The sequence below is a fragment of the Elaeis guineensis genome, chromosome 1 (assembly GCF_000442705.2).
Source record: "Elaeis guineensis isolate ETL-2024a chromosome 1, EG11, whole genome shotgun sequence".
Taxonomy (NCBI): Eukaryota; Viridiplantae; Streptophyta; class Magnoliopsida; order Arecales; family Arecaceae; genus Elaeis; species Elaeis guineensis.
This window is the reverse complement of record NC_025993.2, coordinates 116172649-116191394: the sequence shown is the minus strand read 5'-3', so window position 1 is coordinate 116191394 and position 18746 is coordinate 116172649. Positions and strand designations below refer to the sequence as shown.

Below are 18746 nucleotides of genomic sequence, written 5' to 3'. Positions count from 1 at the left end.
ATGTTGATCTTGATCCCTGATTATCCTATGTTCAGTCTGCTCAGAGTTTAGTTTCTTGTCTCGGTAAAGAAAGCTGGATATAGGACCCAGTCTTTAAAACAAGAAACAAATCACCACTACCAACCTCTCTTTCAACCACGAGTCAAGCTAATTTACCAAAAAAAACCACAAGTCAACCTAATTTACCAAAAAAAAGGAACACCCCGAGTCAACCTGCTACAAGATAGACCTAAGTTACAGCTCAAACAGCAATTCAACTTGCTGTGAAATCTGAGTTGTACGCATCTAAACAAGCGGATAGGCTTGCACTTGCAATGCAGCCCCAGACTCGAAATAGCTCCAGTTTTTATGAACTTCGGCTTGGAAAACCCAACCTGATTCCAACTAGGATAGTATTATAATTGAGCTTAAACCTACATCAAGCCTGCCTCTAATCGATCCCCAATCTAATCTAATCAACCAATAAATAAAGCATATCTATATTTAGTCCAAGATATTTATATATTTCATTTCAAGCCCTGTTTTGATATAAAGACTCGGGACGGCTAGAGATCTTTCTCTCACTCCCTAGGGATCGGGCGCTGTGACTAGTTGCCAAACCCTCTCCCTCCTCTCTCCCACCGCTGGCCTCTCTTCCAAAGATAACTTCCCAAACAGTATCCATGCAAGTCCACCCAAACAAAATCCTAAAAATGCAATACTAACCAACAAAAATTTCTCGAATCTTTCTACGATCTCAAATTACCTATACAATCCAACCAAACCTATCCTGACCCAACATACCCAGGGCAAGTAGGTTTCCATGAAATCAATACTCTTTCTGCAGACAAATGTAAAAACATGGGATAAGAAAGAGATGTCATTTGATCACATATGTGCCGGGCTCCAAGCCAATAAAGATCCTGAATGAAGGTTTTTTAACAAGAGCATGATGAATGCAGGGTGGTAAAGATTTAACAAAGCATCATAACAACACAATTGTATGAAGTAAACCCAACAGTGAAACATAGCAAGACCATTTACAAGGACAAGATAAAAGGAGAGAATTACAGACTCACATGAATGAGAGGAAACAATGAAACCTGCAGATAACTCTCTGAACCATACAACAAAAGACTCAACAAAGACATACTATACTTTGCATTGGCATCTCATCTCCCCATTATTATTATTATTTTTTTTTACCAGCTTCTGTGAGTTGATGGGACTTTGTGCATCAAAAGCCCTGTAGTTGTGCTGCTCGGCTCGTCAGTGGGACATAGCGCACGGATGTTTCACTTCGAATGCTGATGGAGCCATCCAACTTCTTATCAACCACCTGCAAATCCTGGAAGAAGCTCCCCACAGGAATCACCATTCTTCCACCAGGTTTCAACTGGTCAAGCAATGGTTGAGGAATCTTTTCAGCAGCTGCACCCACATGAATGGCATCATAGGGTGCCTGTTCCGGCCAACCTTGCCGTCCATCTGCAACCAGTGGAATAGGTTCAGCAGTTTACAAGCAAGTCAAGGCTCCTCTGTTTAAATCAACATGGTTTGGTAATGCACAAGTTTTAAATAAAACAAAATTAAAGATTTCGAGCACGAATGAGCTTCTAAAACTATGAATTCCACTTGAAGAAATGCAACAACAAAGTAACAGATCCAAGGTTGTAATATATTGGTCCAATCAAGTGGATCCGATGGTTTATAATAAGTGTTTATCTCTTCTTCTTCTTCTTCTTTTTAATTTTAATTTGAAGTGAGACAACATAATAAAAGGCTGAGCGCCCAACTAAGGAAATTGCATAAGCTAAAATTTTACGCTAATGTAGAAAAGTCATGTCAAAATGATAATTATAAGAAACAGTTTTTTACCCCTTTTTTTGGTGTAGGCTTTAAAAGCATTTTCTGTTTACTTGCACCAAGTCCTGCTTTCTCCTTCCATAAGTTTCCATGTTCTTTTGCCTATTGTACAAATTGATGCACGTGGTCATTCGAAGGATGAAGAAAACACAAGACATGATTTTTTTGGAAAATAAAAAACTGAGATGCATCATAAATAGGGTTTATAAATGCTGTGCCACACAAATTTTATGACTTCCGGATCATGTCCTGTCTTATTAAGACTCAAATAGGATTTTCTAATTCCAAAACCTTTTGCGGCTAGTAGACTTTTCTTGATTATCTTTAGGGTTTTGTTGCAGTAAATTTAATGTTATAATGGCATTACAGAAAACATGTCCACTTACCCCTAAAACAGTTAAAAGAATGTCTTTTACGGTCTAACATCTGTTTCCCACTAGAGCTGCAGATGTCCCAAGCTATTTATGAATATCTCAGGCCATGGTTTAATAATAGGCTTAAATCAATTTCATTCGACTAGAAAATGAGACAAAATCAAACATCCTTCAAAACTAAACTCATATAAGAGCTGTGGTTGAACATTTTGGGTTTGCAAAAATAAATAGAAGCTCAAGCTCAGCTCAATAACAACCTCATCAAAGCTTAGTTAACAAACGACCCAAGCTTGGAATCAGCTCGATAACAACCTCATAAAAGTTCACTTAGTTCACAAACAAGCTAAGCTTGAACATTTTTTCCAAGCTTGGCTTGAGGTCAGCTCAGACTCGAACACCCTTTCTTATACCGCACCAAGTCTGAGCTGCTTGGTAGTTACTACTTATCTCAGCTGGGGTTGTTGGCAACCTTAGATCCCACATCACATTTAGTGCAAGTTTCAGTTTCACTTTCCTTTCATGTTACAAATTACTGTCAGTAATGATTTAGGAATAAATCCAAAAGTGGATTCAGATGCCAATGGAAGCAGAATTTTCAGGAAAAATATTGCAAGAAAATGCTAAGGAAGCAGGTTGATGAGTAAACTAACAAACAAATAAAAAGCAGGTGCAGAACCCCCTACGGATGATCACAGATTTTAAGACTTCACTCACCTCCCAATTGCTGCTATAAGTTGGTGGCATAATTCAATATTTTGACCTAAGGGAAGCACCAAGGATAACTAAGAAAAACGATTGTATTCATAAAGTGCTATATTGTTCTCACAGAATAGATTCCACAAATAAAATCTTGTCTATATAAAACCCCTTTTTAGCTCTTGATATGTCCGTAGCATTTTTTAAGTATAGCTTACGTGGTCAAAATTTCAAATAGTGCAGCTTTCCTATCATGCATGTCATTTCTTTTTACTTCTTATGATTATGATTTTACTCTGTCAGGCTTTATTGACCACTCAAAGTCAGAAGATACACAGTCCTCTACTTGAGAAAGCTAAACACATATAGATGAGTTTTTATCATCTCCTGCTTGGTGACAATTTAGGTTTGAAAATACTCAGGTAGCAGGAAAAAATTGCATGCCTGGTATGACCAAATGGATACCAACTAGTAACTCGAGAGTTGAGAAATAGTATTATCTCTCATAAAATTATAGTTTGAGTAAGCAGAACATACCAGCAACATGCAGAGAAAGGGAACCTCCATTCAGCAATGATGATGCAGCACTTCTTTTAACATTCTCAATGGAAGAAGCAACCAGTTCTGGAATGTGTTCAACACCCACAGCACGGCCTTGCGGTCCAACCATCATTGCAAAGCATGCTGTCAAGTACCCAGTCCCTACAAGAAAGTCACAAGCAAGGATATATAATGATGCATCGCATTAAAGTTTAGTAATATTGCAAGGACATGAACTTATCACCCACAAAGTGCAAATGTTATGTAAGTGTAATTTTGGTTGTTATCACCCAAATAAAGAATAAAAATTGTTATTACAAGTCTATCACTGTTGTAAATGATGGTATCATGTGGTCACTCTAGCATTATTCTCTTTAAAATACTGCAGCAGGGGTCTTGCTAAAGGCCATGACAAGTGCTAGCAACATCCAATCCCACGGTCCAAGCGGCAGAGATACTGACCCAATTTTTAAATGGGTTCAGCTTTTTTCAACCAAAAACAACCAAAACCTAATAGAATGAGGTTTTCCAGTTCCAGCCAAAACTCGAAACCTTATAAAACAAAAATAAGCACTGTATGTATGGACATATTCATATGTAATATGGAATTGCTCATGAATCTCATCTCTCAGATCAGTTTTTGGTGCATATACAACATTTTAATGTTAACTTCCCTGCAAGAGCCAAGAGGCATGGTCTTACCAATTGACTATTGCATTATACATTTATCACCACTTAGAAGCAATACCTTAAATATGGCACCATAATGACGTCAACAATCCTACCAGAAAATCAAGAAAGCTAACTAATTATAGGTCTTGTTACACAATAGGAAGAGTACAGATAAATTGCAACCATTACAAGTACACCATTCCATAAAGCCACCATCACTGTCATCTCATATACCAATGAAAGAGTCAAAGGTCACAACATACACTGTAGCCACACTTCTGGAGAAACTGCTCTTCTTTTTTTTTTTTTTCTAATTTTTCTATTTTAAATAAATAAGGATGATAAATGACAACTAATAGCTATGGGCATGAACATTTCATTATAGACTAATTAGCTGATAGCAATGGTGATTGCAGCATCCAAGAGAGAAATGGTACCATATCTCTTCCATATCAATGTGAGAAGCCTAAGAGACAAGATTATTTTTGTCTTTGGCTGAGTGGCTTTCCATAGCTTTGTTTTGGGGCTGAATTGCCCTTTTGCAGGTGAACCATAAGAGCCCCAATGACACCAGGAAAGGGGAAAAAAACCTGTTCACTATGTATTTTTTGTTTGGCCCTTCAAGTGTAACACGTGCTGCCCAGATGCCACGCCTCCCCTTTTTTCCTTTCCTTAATCACATGAATTGTGCATGTCCATTTCTATGTTTTAAGAAATTGGATTGGGTGTCAAAAATGGTTTTCAGCAGGAAGAAATGAGTTTTGGTTTCCACAGTTTTGATGATTTCAGCAGTATCCCTCTAGTTTAGGCAATTTTGACAGAAACCTATAAAAATTCAAAAAAAATAAAGTCAAGAAAAATATAAAGGTTGAGACATATCAGATTGCATTCAAACACAAATAAAGTACCTTCTGAACAAAAAAGAAATGTCATTAGAGCATTCACAATCTACCATATGATAACAAATTTGTCAGTGACACTTAGGATAGCCAGGCCCATGACAAGAAATTACCTTTCTCTAATCTCTCTGGTGTCCAAGATTAAAGTTCCAAATGTTCCCAAAACTTGCAAATTTCAATTGTAGTCGGGAAAAAAAAATGCCCCACTACATTTTAAAAGAATGATGAAATGCAAAAAATCATGATACACAAGCTATATATGCATTAAATTTTGTTCCATAAGTTAGTTTAGGCTAAAGCACCAGAGTCAGCCCCACTTTCATATCACGAACAGGCTAAAACTGGAACTTTTGGTTTCAGTTTCAGAGTTTCAATGAAACTTAATGTGCCCGCTCTCTCCGTTAACTTGAGAAAGACTATATATGCTATGTAAGAGTGACACTGGAGCCATATACAGAAATCTTAGGAATGAATATGGAGGTTGTAGGCACTCAACTTAAAAACATGTTCACAGAATACTCCAATAAAGAGAACGGTTCACACTAGAGAAAATTAAAACACACCATAGTTTTGAGTCCTACATTGTCAAATCCCTGACCCTTTCTGTTAATGAATATCTGTGTAATCATATACTAACAGAATGTATTCAAAATATAGCCTGTTGTGTCTAATGACTAGTAAACTATTTAACTATCCAACAAAATATAGAAGTATAATGTCATGAAAGCATACAAGGAGGAGACAAAGCACCTGAACCAACATCTAAAGCATGCATGCCTGGTTGGAGGTGCTCCTTCAATAGCTCCAGACAAGTTCCATGCATATGAGGAGCAGATATAGTTGCATTGTAGCCAATTGGCATAGGGCTATCAATATAAGCTGAGTTGCCATCAGGTACAAATAATCCCCTGTCAATGGTCTCCATTACTTCGGCCACTTTCTTTGTTTTGATTACACCATATTGCTTCAATTGCTCCACCAAAACATTGTTTTTATCAGCTGATCCTCTAGTCCAGAAGTGCTGTAATATCATGAAAATGAGCAATGATGAAGATCATCTTCAAAGTATGATAATAATTCCTGCTCTCATATCTTCAGCAGGAAAAAAAGGAATATAAGATGTAGATAAGCTTCAATACAAATCTCAAATTTTTAGATCAATTGCTCAAGTACTGAGAAAAATAAAATCACAATGGAAATAGCAAGTTTTAGCTTGATTAGCACCAAAAACTAATATAGCATATTTAAATGTCATGCATGGTTTTCATCCCAGCTGAGATATAAGTTTGTGTCGGCAATTCCTGATAGACTTAAACCTCTAACATCTCAGCCAGTATAAACTGATAACTACCATGATATTGGCCAGTATAATATAAACATACCGGCTGATAATTTTCAATCAACTTTTTTACTTCTAAGATGGATTTACTAACTAATAAATTTCAAAACCACTGCCTTAATAAAGTTACCACTATTGGATTTACCATATCGGCTGAGACTTTGATATGTGGGTCCTAAAATATCGACTGAGGTCTCAAAAAATCTCAGTTCCTTCCAAATTGCCAAACTTCCATAGCAGCCGAGCTGAGAACTCAGTTCATCTAAGTCTCGGCCACCCACTGCAATGACTTATATCTAGGTTTTCCAAAAACCTTGATATCATGAAAGTTTGCCAATAACAAAAGGCTTGAGGAGAATAAAGGCAATAAGATAATTGGCAAAGTTAGTTTATCCTGAAAGAGAGAACTGAGCTAGTCTAATTTAATAGTAGTGTAATGGCAAATGTTTGGAATCTACCAGACATGGTTCATATAGCGATTTGGATACATATACTAATACCATGCTGGTATAATATTTGTATGGGTCAGGTCATGACATTGCCACTTGGTACGGTTCCTGTACTGGGTATCAGTTTGCTACCAGTACAGTCTGGTAAGCAAATCCAGCTACCAGAAAAGACGATTCTATATCAAGACGGTGAATCGACAATTACATACTGCAAGTGATTTCTAAATCCACAGCAAAAAAGAAATTTAATGTAACCTGGTCATAATTGTGGTGCATTCCTATATATGGATAATAATGCAGAAAACCACCTTTAGAGAATATTTTTCTTCTCAGAAGTCCTAATTGCTTTCCATGGGGTCCACACTGTAACAGTTAGTATGCTTAATAAACTTGCAATCATCTTTCTAGAAAACACAGCAATAACATGTAATGATCACTTCTAACAGAAAAAGGTGCTGCCTCAATAATGTTTCATGAAGCCTTTAATCACTTACAAACTTCCCTGGAACTCACAGTACATAAATAGTTGATCATGGATCTTCTTTGCATGCATTCCATCTATAAGCATCTTGCTCAGTCATCAGAATTTTGTGCAGGCAAGCTGTACTACAAACTAATACTTTTACTTTAGTAATATTCAGAGACTCCTAAAGCTTCCTTCAAAGATTAAAGATTCATCAATATGCTAATAACTTGAACTACAGGATGAAAGAAATGGACACAATTAATCATCAGTCCAACAACAATTATTTCCACCAAGCTGTTTTAATAGCTCAACACAGGAAAAGATTTTTCATATATTGTTATTATTTTTAGTTAAGTATCCTTTTCAGGCTGATATTTGGAATAGTCAAGAGCAAGGCTTCAAATTTTTGCATGAAGCACATCACCAGCTCAAACCTGCCAGGGGCTGGTAAGTATATGTTACTTGAAAGTTGAAACAGTAATGCACAGCACATCAATAGTATACCAAAAGGATTTCTAAGAAAATAAAACTTAGACAAATTGGAAAGTTTTGAACAAAAATAGATGATAAAAAATGCATTTAATTTTAGATGACTTGCCACTAGACATACTTACCTAAACTAAAAAATGCATCACCAATTCCATTTATGTTTCTTAAAGAAAATACAATATTAACCTAAGTGAATAAATAAACAGAAAAATCTAACACAATCTGTTCTAATCTGCTTAAACATGTGCTTTAAAGGAAAAGACTGTAAACTATCTAAATTTATAAAAAAATAATTTTGTTTCAACATGATAAGTGTGTTTTTTTCTATATTAACAAGATTCTAAACATAAAATAAGGGCACAGCCTTTGATAAATCAAGAGATATCTTTTTATTTATCTTGGAAAAATGCAGTTACTTCCATTAAGTGATCTGTTTTCCACAAATAAGAGAAGAGAAAAGATAAAAATCCAAAAAAGATAAAGTGAATCCCACCATGTCTTGCATTTCTCATCTTTCTCGTTTTTGATTATTTTCTCATCCTCAAACACATTTGGAAAAAACCTTCTAACTTTACCTGGCTGACAGTAGCAAAAATTAAAACAAGGGCCAACCAGCAAGACAAAAAAATGTCTGGGCTAACAATTTTAGGCTCGTGCAGATGATTCCTTCTGTAAGTCAACCTTTCACTGGACCATTACCTGCCAATACTTTTTCCATGGTCAAAGGTATTAATGTCAACCGTCAATGCAATAAAAATGATAAGGTTAACCATCTATCCGTTCAAAACTGAATGCTGCCTCCTTTCCTCACACTAATCAGCTTCTTCATACACCGTGTACATCCAAAGACATCTGTAAAAAATTTGATTTTAATTCATTATAAATGACAGAAGCAGTCAGCTTTTGTAGTACCAGATTTAAACAGAAATTTTTAATTCCTGTAACAAGTTTCTGGATTTAGTCTCTTCCACTTCATATGGTACAAGTCCTAGGACTCCTTCAACCTGATTTTTAGTTGGACAGCTTCTTTACTCTTAGAAAAGAAACCAGCTTCCTATAGTAGCTTATTTTGTCAACAAAACAACAAAAGGCATTTTTCATGATCCATCGTCATTTTCTTTCTTCCATTTATTATTCATTATCTTCATCTTCCACTTATTTTACCTTATTCCACCTGACAAAAGTTATCAGGAAACTTGTAATCTCACTCACCCCAGAATACACAGAGTAGTCACCACCTAAATGAAATCAATGGTAGCCCCAAAATTCATCAAAACCTAATTTCTATCACTAAAAACAAAAAAAATGTAACCTTTTGCCAGAGTTACATCAAGATTACAGAAGCATCATCATTAGCATGATAATATCGATGTCACAAACAATGTTGAGCTCTTAATGGAACTAATTCTTGAGAATGATGAAACAAAAGGTTCCAATCAAACATTAGAAGTCTGTTCAACGCAAAAGAATGTGTTGGAAACAACCAAGGCAAACACTGGTCAGTGGTGGGGCACCCACCACCCCAAGTGTCAGATGGGGCATTGTGCCATGTCAAGACAGGACGAGTAGGGAAATGAACCAGGACAAGATGCGACTGGATGAGACATCTACCAAGTGGAGTGTCAGGACACAGGATGCTCCTTTACACAAAAAAGCCAGGGCAGCCCCATCCCACAGCATTTAAAACCTTGGAAACAACAAAACTTTAAGAAATTTGTAAAGGTTTTGAAGCAAGGTTTATAAGAGGTGGTAGCCTGCATTTCTTCCATTAACTAATCTTGCATGTCCATCTGATAGAATATTAGCCACAACAGCAATAGCAGCAAGCAGGAATGGCAGTCCTGTGAAACGCTGTTAAGATTGGCATCATAGCCAATGCCATACCCTTTAGTAGAGCCAGGAGTAAAGGTCAAACATCACAGAACATCCTAAAACATTGCTCTAAACTTCGACGGCCCAATTCTTGATAATGTTTACTTCTGTGCTACAAGACTTGTGAGAACAAAAACATGAGTTTGTTGAAAAATATGATGTTCCAAGATATGGCAATCCCTCATGTAAATGTCAAAATAACTTTCAAATAAGACTGAAGATTTCAATGAGAATAAATGCAATATATATGTCACTGATCTGAGAGCAAATTTCTTCTTTGCCATGAAGCCTAGGACTTTGACATCAAATTGCTTTCACTTCTATGGGTTTGATATCATATGTTTCCTCATTTCCATCATCCTCAAACAGGCCTATCGCAAATGTAAGGAACCTTAACCACAAAATCAATCCATTGTTGATCACAACGAACAAAGCCATGCATAAATATTCTCAAATCACATGAAATCAGTTTAGAACTCATTGTCCAGTATGTAATGTAATACCATGGGATCATTTTCAACCCACCAAGTCCTACATAGATCCCCAAATAAATATGAGTAATGTACAAATAATCCAAAAATGTTATCATTCGAAAAAAATGCAACACACAGGTAAGACAACAAAAGATGAAAATCAGTTTTATGCATCATGCATAAATTTTATTGAGTATCTGGATATTATTGTACAAGGTCATGCAAGTCTATTGTCTGATTTTTTATTTTCTCTTAAACCTTCTCAAGAGACATGAGGCATGGTAATATACATACTAGTACAATTCTAATCACCCCAGCATAAGGTCTATAATAAAGAATTGCAAGAGAGAGTGCTTATTCTTATTTTTATTCACCCAAGATATTTTATTTTTCAAATCTCCTCCAGTCCAAATTGGCACAACCCAAAAGAACTTTAGGAACACTATTGCCAATAAAGCCACCAAGATCTTGGCATCCATCTCCGTTCTAGATCATTTCCTGCAGCAGAAAGTAGATTAAAGATATCACAAAAGACTTCAAAATTCATGGATTTGCATCAGCTCTACAAGATCCATCAAGGTTAAAATATAAAAAGCCTTGAGGTGGAAAGCTCCAAAGTTCCAACTATAGATTGATCAAAAGTCAACTGAGAGGATCACATGAACTCATTAATTTTCCCAATTACAATATGCAGATCTGAAATAATTCAGGAAAATCCCTGTAGGTCTCTTTTACATTCATGCAGAAGATTTTCGAGTGGTATAATGTTCAAAAGGGCATTTCAAAAAATTTTGCCCATGGTAGTTTTTACTGTTGCACCAAGAAGATTACAGTGATGCAGAAATAATGCAGACACCAGTCCAAGTACTAGTGATAGCACTAATATTTATGGTGATGTCGGTGAGAAAATAAAAAAGGAAAATAACTGCATTATAAATTGTCTCAATGGACTTTTACATGGAGTAATGTGACAAATCCTCCACAGTTACCCTCAATTTCATGTTGAGGTTGACTTACTGCACACGAACTATAAGATCCCTTCAATTGCGGTAACTTACGGGAAAAGTCTCTTAAAAAAAATCATTGGAGAATAAAAAATTGCATAATCCACTGCACAATCTAGTATATTATCAGGCAAACATGCAAGTAGCTGTCGAATGGCTTTCCACAACTATAAGGGAATATCATAAATATGTATGTCTGCTATATATACCCACCTTAGCTTATTTCCCTCTTCCTCCTGGTTTGAGAGAGAGAAACAAGAGAAATGCGTTAGAAAAACTGGAAGTGCAGGTCTTAATCCTGAAATCACACCACACTGGACAGCAACCTTAAAAGAAGATTCCAACTGGACAGAGGACCATCCTTCTAGCATGGTTTCATAAGGACAGGAAGCCAACAAAAATGAAATGATGGAAAGGCTTTAACACTGATAGACCTTATACCGTTGTTTGTAGTTGATGGATTTCAAACAGGAAATTCACTTCTGAGAAAGGAACCATCCAAAAGATGGATAGCATGATTTTAGGTTGTAATCCAGCTCAAAAAACGTGGTATCTCACAGCCATCCATTAAGGTTCTCACATGCATCATATGTTCTCAGTGTTAGCATCTACTTAATTGTGCACATAATTGTGCTGTAGCGTTGTGGTCCACTTACTTGACAAATAATCCATCAAAACAATTCTTCATTGATGTCAGTTATTCATCAGAACTACAGGTAAGATCCTGTTATATCCCTGAATATAATCGCTTTGCAACTCCTACTAATTTATTAAAATATTATTGAAGTCACCATGTTGACTACATAAAAATTGAAAATCAAATCTGGAGTCAAACTTTATCCCAAATTATCTTTGAAAAACATAAACAAACTACTGTGAACTCCAACAGAGAAATCAAATTTAACTTATAAAGTTTGCCACATATGATTCCATTTGAGGGCATCTAACTCTGGAAGGACCAAAAAGTACAATATATAAGGATGTGATTGCACATTGGCGAGAATAAAATGCAATAATTAATTTTTAAAAAAAATGATAAGAGGGCATTATTCTGTTTTCTGTATGTGAGTATGTCAACTTATATTCCATAGTAGCAGCCTCTAAAGTAGAGTATTGGTGCAATATACTGGTATTGTCATATGTTAAAGGTCAGGTACTTCCATTTAAGTCTATTTTGATTAACCTAACTCCATGTATTTCATTTGCTATGGTCCACAAACGCTTCTCTTCACTGCCCATCCCCAACAAATCCCCCAGCTAATTCTGAATTCAATGCAGGCTTTCTAAGTATTTTGTTCAATGCTGAATCAAAGGTCAAGAAAACATCAAAAGAGCCAAGATGGTTTCTGGTTTTCAATTTTTAGAACTCTATCTTGCAAAATATATTTTTTCCATTTGATATTTGATTTGAGTAAAACTAGTTGAAAAATTGGAATCTTTAATGTATTAATGAATGTACTAGTCAATCCAACTGAAATCAATAAATTTTAGAGGAGAAATGGGTTCGCCCAAACTTCTCTTTTCATAATATGATAAGACAATGCCAGTGTTATAGAGAGTCCACAACCTCCACACATCGCATGACTTAGAATGTTAACTTCCCAATTGCAAATGTTTCAATAGTTGGCATGGCACGACAGGGTAAGCATAATATGATGGCCATTAATGAACACAGAAACACAAACAACAGTTATGCATTTTTCATATTTGAGGCTATATATCAAGCTAAATTTATGTTTGCTTGCATAATATTCTTCCAATCATTCTAATGGAAAATGTTACTTGTTTTTGAGTTTGTTGATGAACGCATATGTCCTGTGGTTATTATTGATGACACAGCTATCCCAACATATCGTCGAAGTCATTCTTCAATGTAAGCTATGGCAGCAATGTACAAGGATACATGGTTCCAAAGTCAGATAAACAAGTACCTTCAAGATATCTTTATGGTTCCTCATGCTATATATTTTAAGTTCAAGGTTCCTATAGAAGTTAGGGAGATCTATGAAACTTGCACCTAGTACAATATCAAAAGCATTTATTGACATAACACAAGGAAGCCATTCCAATAGCCATTTGAGAAGAACTTTAGTTTCTTGCATCAGTACCTTTAGAATAAGTATAGGATTAACCCTTTTGTATAATCATGCATGTAAACTCTAAAGCAAACTTCTTCAGAAAAAGCAAATTTGCAGTCTTTATTTCCAAGGAACTATTCCTTAGGTGACAAAGGAACTTTGTTCATTCCTCCAGGAAAGTTTGAGTGCAAGTTGTACCATCACAAGAGGCTCCACAGTCTTTTTCCACAAACAACAAAGTCATGCAATAACTATAGTATTTCTCTTGAAACGAACAAATTTTGCATGTCCAGGGATGCTTCACATCTTCAGACTCAATCTATTCATTACTTATAACGAAGAGGCTATGTTGTCATGGGATTCACAATCAATGCCCACACTGGATGCTCCTGCTCCAGTAGTATGCTTTGTCGAACATGACTGTATGAGACACTTCTCCATCTTTTGTCAAACGTTCTAAAAGGAAGTTATTGTGGTATTCAGAGGTACCACATGTACACTTCGGTGGGCACTAAAGTAAATTTTACTAAAAAATATTGAAAAAAAAATAACGAAATTCATAAATATGAAAGTTACCAAAAGTAGAAATAATAAAAAATTTTGAAAGATAAGTAAATTAAGTGTATTCTTTAACATTAATATAATGCTTCATTTCAGTGTCTTAACTCACAAAATGATAAATTTTTCATACAACCATAGATCATCCAAAAATATCATGCCCGATTATTTGAGTCAACAATCAACTCTATCAGATTAAGTAAATAACTAGTCAAAAACCCTGAAAGTTAGGACTTGTAAATAAGGTGTCAAGTCATTGGCAAGAAAGAAAGAGGTGTTCAATACGAATATTTTATTCAATAAATGAACGCTACCTATGACTAATAGAAGTTGGAAGCAAAGGAAGTCCTTTTTTTGCAGAGTTCAGAATTAAGAAGCGGTGTTCTGGAAAATTCGATCGAAGTATTCAAAGTATCTAGAAAATAGTAAAATCTTTAGTCAATGATATGTGTCTAATTGATATATGATGCGATGTGTCCCAGTTAGCGGTAAATAGTCAATCATATATCAGAAAGAAAAGGCTTCAGATCAAATTAAAGATAATTAATCAAAAAAGTTTCAGCTTCTGCTAATTTACAACTTTCACCCCGCCAAGAAATCCTATAACCCTAACGTATTTGAATCTCGTAATCCCTTAGCAACAAATTAAAAACCAAGCTTTTGTCAAGAACCAGTCCAACATCTCCAAAATCCAGCCTTTTACACAAACACGATCTCAATTTTCTCCCTGAATTCCAATCAATGACACCAAGAGAAAGCAAGAAACGGAATACGAATCTAAAACCAAAGAAAACTTGCACGAAGGAAAGGCGTCAAAGGACCAAACGATAAGAAGCGAAGTACCTCCATTCTTGGGAAAGAGTAGAACCCCGGGCAGGGCCTCAGGAGCTTCTCAAAGGAGGAACACGAAGGGGGAAGAGACGGGAAGGGAGAAGAGGCGGAAGAGAATAAGAAGCCGGAGAGAGAACACCGGCGGAGCAAGGAGGGCGGAAAGCAGTAGCAGCGGGGAATACCTAGCGGGAGTACGGGCATTGGCTTTAAAATCGGTATGGGCTTCATCGCTCGCCGGCTCGCTCCCACCTTCTGGGGCTTTCCTCTTGACGGGTGGGCGCCTCGCTCGGCGCCGGTGAGTGCGTGGGCGTGCGAGTCGGCTGGGATTCGCACGTGTGCCGTGGGTCGATAAGTGACTCTTGGGTACTTCACAACTAATTTTTTTTTGATAAATTACGGCAATACCCACTCAATTTTTAAAAAAATATATTAAATTAATTTTTTTTATTTTAAAAATATTTTTTATTTTAATTTTATTAAATATTATATAACCATAATATCATATCATCATTTTATCAAATGATCAAATTATCCTTATTTTCACCTCTTCCCTCCTTCCTCTTTGATTGCCCTCTTTTTATTTTATTATCGATGTCTCTTCTTCTTTATCCTCGTCCTCTCTTTCTTTTCTTCTCATCTCTTTTTTATCGTTGTCATTCTCCTCCTTCAAATCTACCCAGAAATCCTTTCCTTTTACAGTGACTCTATTCACTTTCTCCCATTCCTTACTGGCGATCCCTCCTCTTTCTCTTCTTTCCTTCTTTTCTTTATCATCTTTCTCCTCTAAGCCCACCAATGAGCTCTCCCTTTCTATGACAGCTCCCTCTAGCTTTGCTCCTTCCTTGGCAGCGACTCTTCTTTTTCTCTCTTCTCATTCCTCCTTAACCGCTCCTCTTTCTTGTCAAGTCATCTTTTTTCTCCAAGCCTACCTATGAATCCTCTCTCCATGTCAACGTATGTGACTCTCTCCATGTCAACATATGTGACTCCATCCTCTCCCTCCATGATGGCTTCCTTTACCTCCATTCTTTTTTTTATCGATAATCTTTCCTATATAAGCAAAAGATATTTTCATCTATTGAAATGATAAGCCAATACTATTTATTGATAAGTGAAAGAAAAGATTATTTTTGAATATTTTGAAAATTTAAAGAATTAATTAAAAAATTTTAAAATCGAAGAGGTGTAAATAAAATTAGACTAAAGTTAAGAGGATACTCCTATAATTTGTCATTAATTTATATATATATATATATATATATATATATATATATATATATATATATATATATATATATATATATATATATATTGTCAACTTAAAAAAAGGAGCTGGATTTAGGTCATTAGAATAAGTGGAGAGTAGGGATTAGGTTTTGTTTTGTGTCAATTTTCTTAGCTAAATCAATGGTCCTATGATAAGAAAAAGCTAAGGATAAAAATATAATAGCTTTTAGTAGCTTGATTTTAGTATATATTTTGCAGCATATGCTATAATACTTTTTTTATACTGTCATCATTGAGCATCCTCCACCTTTGCCTCCCTCATCATCTGTCAACATCTCTTGACCTTGATCCATCCCTCTTACCTATCAACCAATCTAACCGTGGGAGCCCTTATGTGATCACAGTCCTAAAGGTCCCATAGCTTAATTGTCGAGGAGGACTCAAAAATAGTTGGTAGTTACCTTTCTGATCAACAGACCCTTGCGGAGGACTTTGACTTAAGTAGAATGATTGGGATTTTGAAATCATTTAAACCTATCCATATTTATTGGGAGGTGGAAAAAAAAATCTAAAATTGAGTAACAACACCCCGACCACAACCAAAAAGAAAAAAAAAAAGAAAAAAAAATCTAGAATTGAATAACAACCAAATCTATTCTAATCTAATCTTGCAAGCCCAACACTAGCTCTATCTTTTGTGGTGGCTCTGCAATGTTTCAACCAATATTGTTTCTTGCTCATCATAAGCTGTCATTAACCACATAATCTCACTTCTACCAAAAAAAAAAAAAATCAAGATCTCACTACTACATGTTTTGCTCTCAATGTCCATATTTTTACACTCCTGTGTATAGGTAGCTACCCATGGACTTGGGAACACTTCTCATGTTTCCTTTTGGTTACCCTCAACACTCATATCTAGTATACTAGAATCTATATCAAATATTATGCAAATGACATCCATGTCGAACACTTGATGTTTATTAGAGCATGTAAGTTCCATCGCAAACAATAAATTTAGAGAAATATACACGAGGAAATCAGCACACCAACAATAGGAAAATCTCCACCACCCAACTCGCCAGAGGCCTCTTCTCCTTGCTCTCAAGCTATGACCGGGAACTTAAATAGATTGGTAGGAATCATTTCCTTGTGGACTTTTCCAACCATAGGGAGGTTCTCTCCACTAGCCGAAGAGGTGAGGTTAGAACAAAACGTTTCACCTTCAGAATTACTCCCTGATCATTTGGAGAGGACGGCACGGTCCATCATCTCTTCCATATGGCTCTCCTCAAACTCTCCAATCTACCCCTATTTTGCAGGAATCCTGACTCCCTCTAGTGCATCTACGGAGGGTTTAGTCTATATGATCGAACTTCTCTGGCTTCTCTTTTTGGCATCGACTAGTTCTACTCCATTTATATCTTCGTCAAGAATGCCACCAAGATTTTGGAGTTAATTGAGGTCACGTGTGGTGACCTTGCTTACCTAGTTGGAGAAATCATTGAGGAGATCTCATTGGCCATCCATTGCCTTCTGATCCTAATCATTTCTAGGATTCCGAGGACTCACATATTCTTTGAGAGGATTCGTTGGAGGAGCCCCATACTCATTCTTCAATCTCTCTACCCATGTGTAGCAATCAGCAAGACAAGCATCACCCTCGTTGCAACCGCTTCAATAGCTCTAGAGGCCACCATGGTCATGAAGTCTCTACTCAATTGGATCCACCCAAAACTCTCTCTGGCACGATCATTCGGATTTGGTTGATGCCCCTTCTCTTGCTAGCGGTCAACAGACACTGACTCTCTATCAAGGCATTGGTGGAATTTGGTCATCTTCTATGTCGATGCCCTTGGCTCCGATGATTTCTAAGTTGAATGGAGAGCTTGCCGAGTTACTTGCCAAGCTAAGTGATTATTCGCATGTGTCAGAAACCTAGCTAGTCTCCTGCAACTAGAGTTGTATGGCGATATTGAATGCCCTCTGTGCAACGCTCATCCTTTCGCCCTTAAAGAAAATCTCTTCTCTATTTTTCATGCCCTCTGGCTCCCTGCAATAATTGACCTCTTCACTATAAGGATCTTGGCTTGGATCCATTTTCAAATTCTCGCACCAGATGATCTGATCAGGGAGAAGAAAGATTTTCTTCAATCCGTTCAATTTGAATCTTACAAAGAAAAGATAGAAGAGGAGAATTTTTTGAAAATAGGGATTAGGTCTCTTTTTTTCTCTTTTTTGTATTAATTAAAAAAAATACATATCCTCTATTGTAATAATGAGATCTGTCTTTATATAAATTAGTCTTATTCCTCTTCTAGTTCTAATATGACTTTTTTATCTAAATATGTCTAGTAAAAATAATTAAATACAGCTAAATTTTTTTTTTAAAATAGATTTTAATTTTTACATCAATTATATCTGCTATCGTTCTATTGGATTTTTTTTGGATTGGAAGATATGTCCAGTCAAAATCTTATCTGAAAGAAAAATTTTTGGATTGATCGATCTATTTTGGAGTCCAGTTAAAAGAATTTCTCTCTGATCGTTAGGAGTATCGTCCCCTTCATGGGATGATGTCATGTCATAAAATTCAAAAAATTACTTAATTTCAAAAAATGATCATCAAATCACATGTTGTATGAACAATTTATAGCCTTTAAAAATTTGGCTTACAAATTAACTTTCCCATATAGTGGATCTTGTTTCCGGACCCTATCCAGCCCTTTTGGATTATTAGATGCCTAGATTTTCTAGTTTCAAACCCTCCCCTCTATTCGTTTTGGTCTAAAGCCCGGCTCTCCACCCACTCCTTCCAGGCCACTTGTCAAATCCCTTACCTTCAGCCCATCTCTCGAACTTGCTTTCAAGCCTACGACTCGAGAGCAATCTATTCTTATTCATTCAAGTTGTCAAAACTTGGACCATGGATTT

At 36.2% G+C, this 18746-nt stretch overlaps 1 protein-coding gene across 5 annotated transcripts; it reads right to left on the bottom strand.

Annotated features, from left to right (window-relative positions):
* Window positions 1-932: 932 nt before the first annotated feature.
* On the bottom strand, window positions 933-14937 carry LOC140850827 (protein-L-isoaspartate O-methyltransferase-like). 5 transcript variants are annotated; one of them, XM_073260792.1, is made up of 5 exons: window positions 14768-14918; window positions 10489-10612; window positions 5777-6047; window positions 3453-3617; window positions 933-1467 (listed from the first exon to the last, which is right to left on the bottom strand). In XM_073260792.1, exons 2-5 carry the CDS (start codon window positions 10591-10593, stop codon window positions 1217-1219), a joined length of 792 nt encoding a protein of 263 aa, XP_073116893.1. In that variant the 5' UTR covers window positions 10594-10612; window positions 14768-14918; the 3' UTR covers window positions 933-1216. The 5 variants fall into 5 exon arrangements, with proteins under 5 accessions (XP_073116893.1, XP_073116890.1, XP_073116886.1 ...); XM_073260789.1 differs by having other exon boundaries at window positions 14598-14815; XM_073260785.1 differs by lacking the exon at window positions 10489-10612 and having other exon boundaries at window positions 14598-14937.
* Between the last annotated feature and the right edge of the window lie 3809 nt (window positions 14938-18746).

What these genes read in the sequence shown, in the direction of transcription:
- LOC140850827 (XM_073260785.1), bottom strand. Translation starts at nt 14,813, where the DNA reads ATGAAGCCCATACCGATTTTAAAGCCAATGCCCGTACTCCCGCTAGGT. An exon ending in ACTCTTTCCCAAGAATGGAG is followed by an intron (nt 6,048 to 14,597) that starts GTACTTCGCTTC and finishes ATGATATTACAG; the next exon opens with CACTTCTGGACTAGAGGATC. An exon ending in TGCTTTAGATGTTGGTTCAG is followed by an intron (nt 3,618 to 5,776) that starts GTGCTTTGTCTC and finishes ACTTTCTTGTAG; the next exon opens with GGACTGGGTACTTGACAGCA.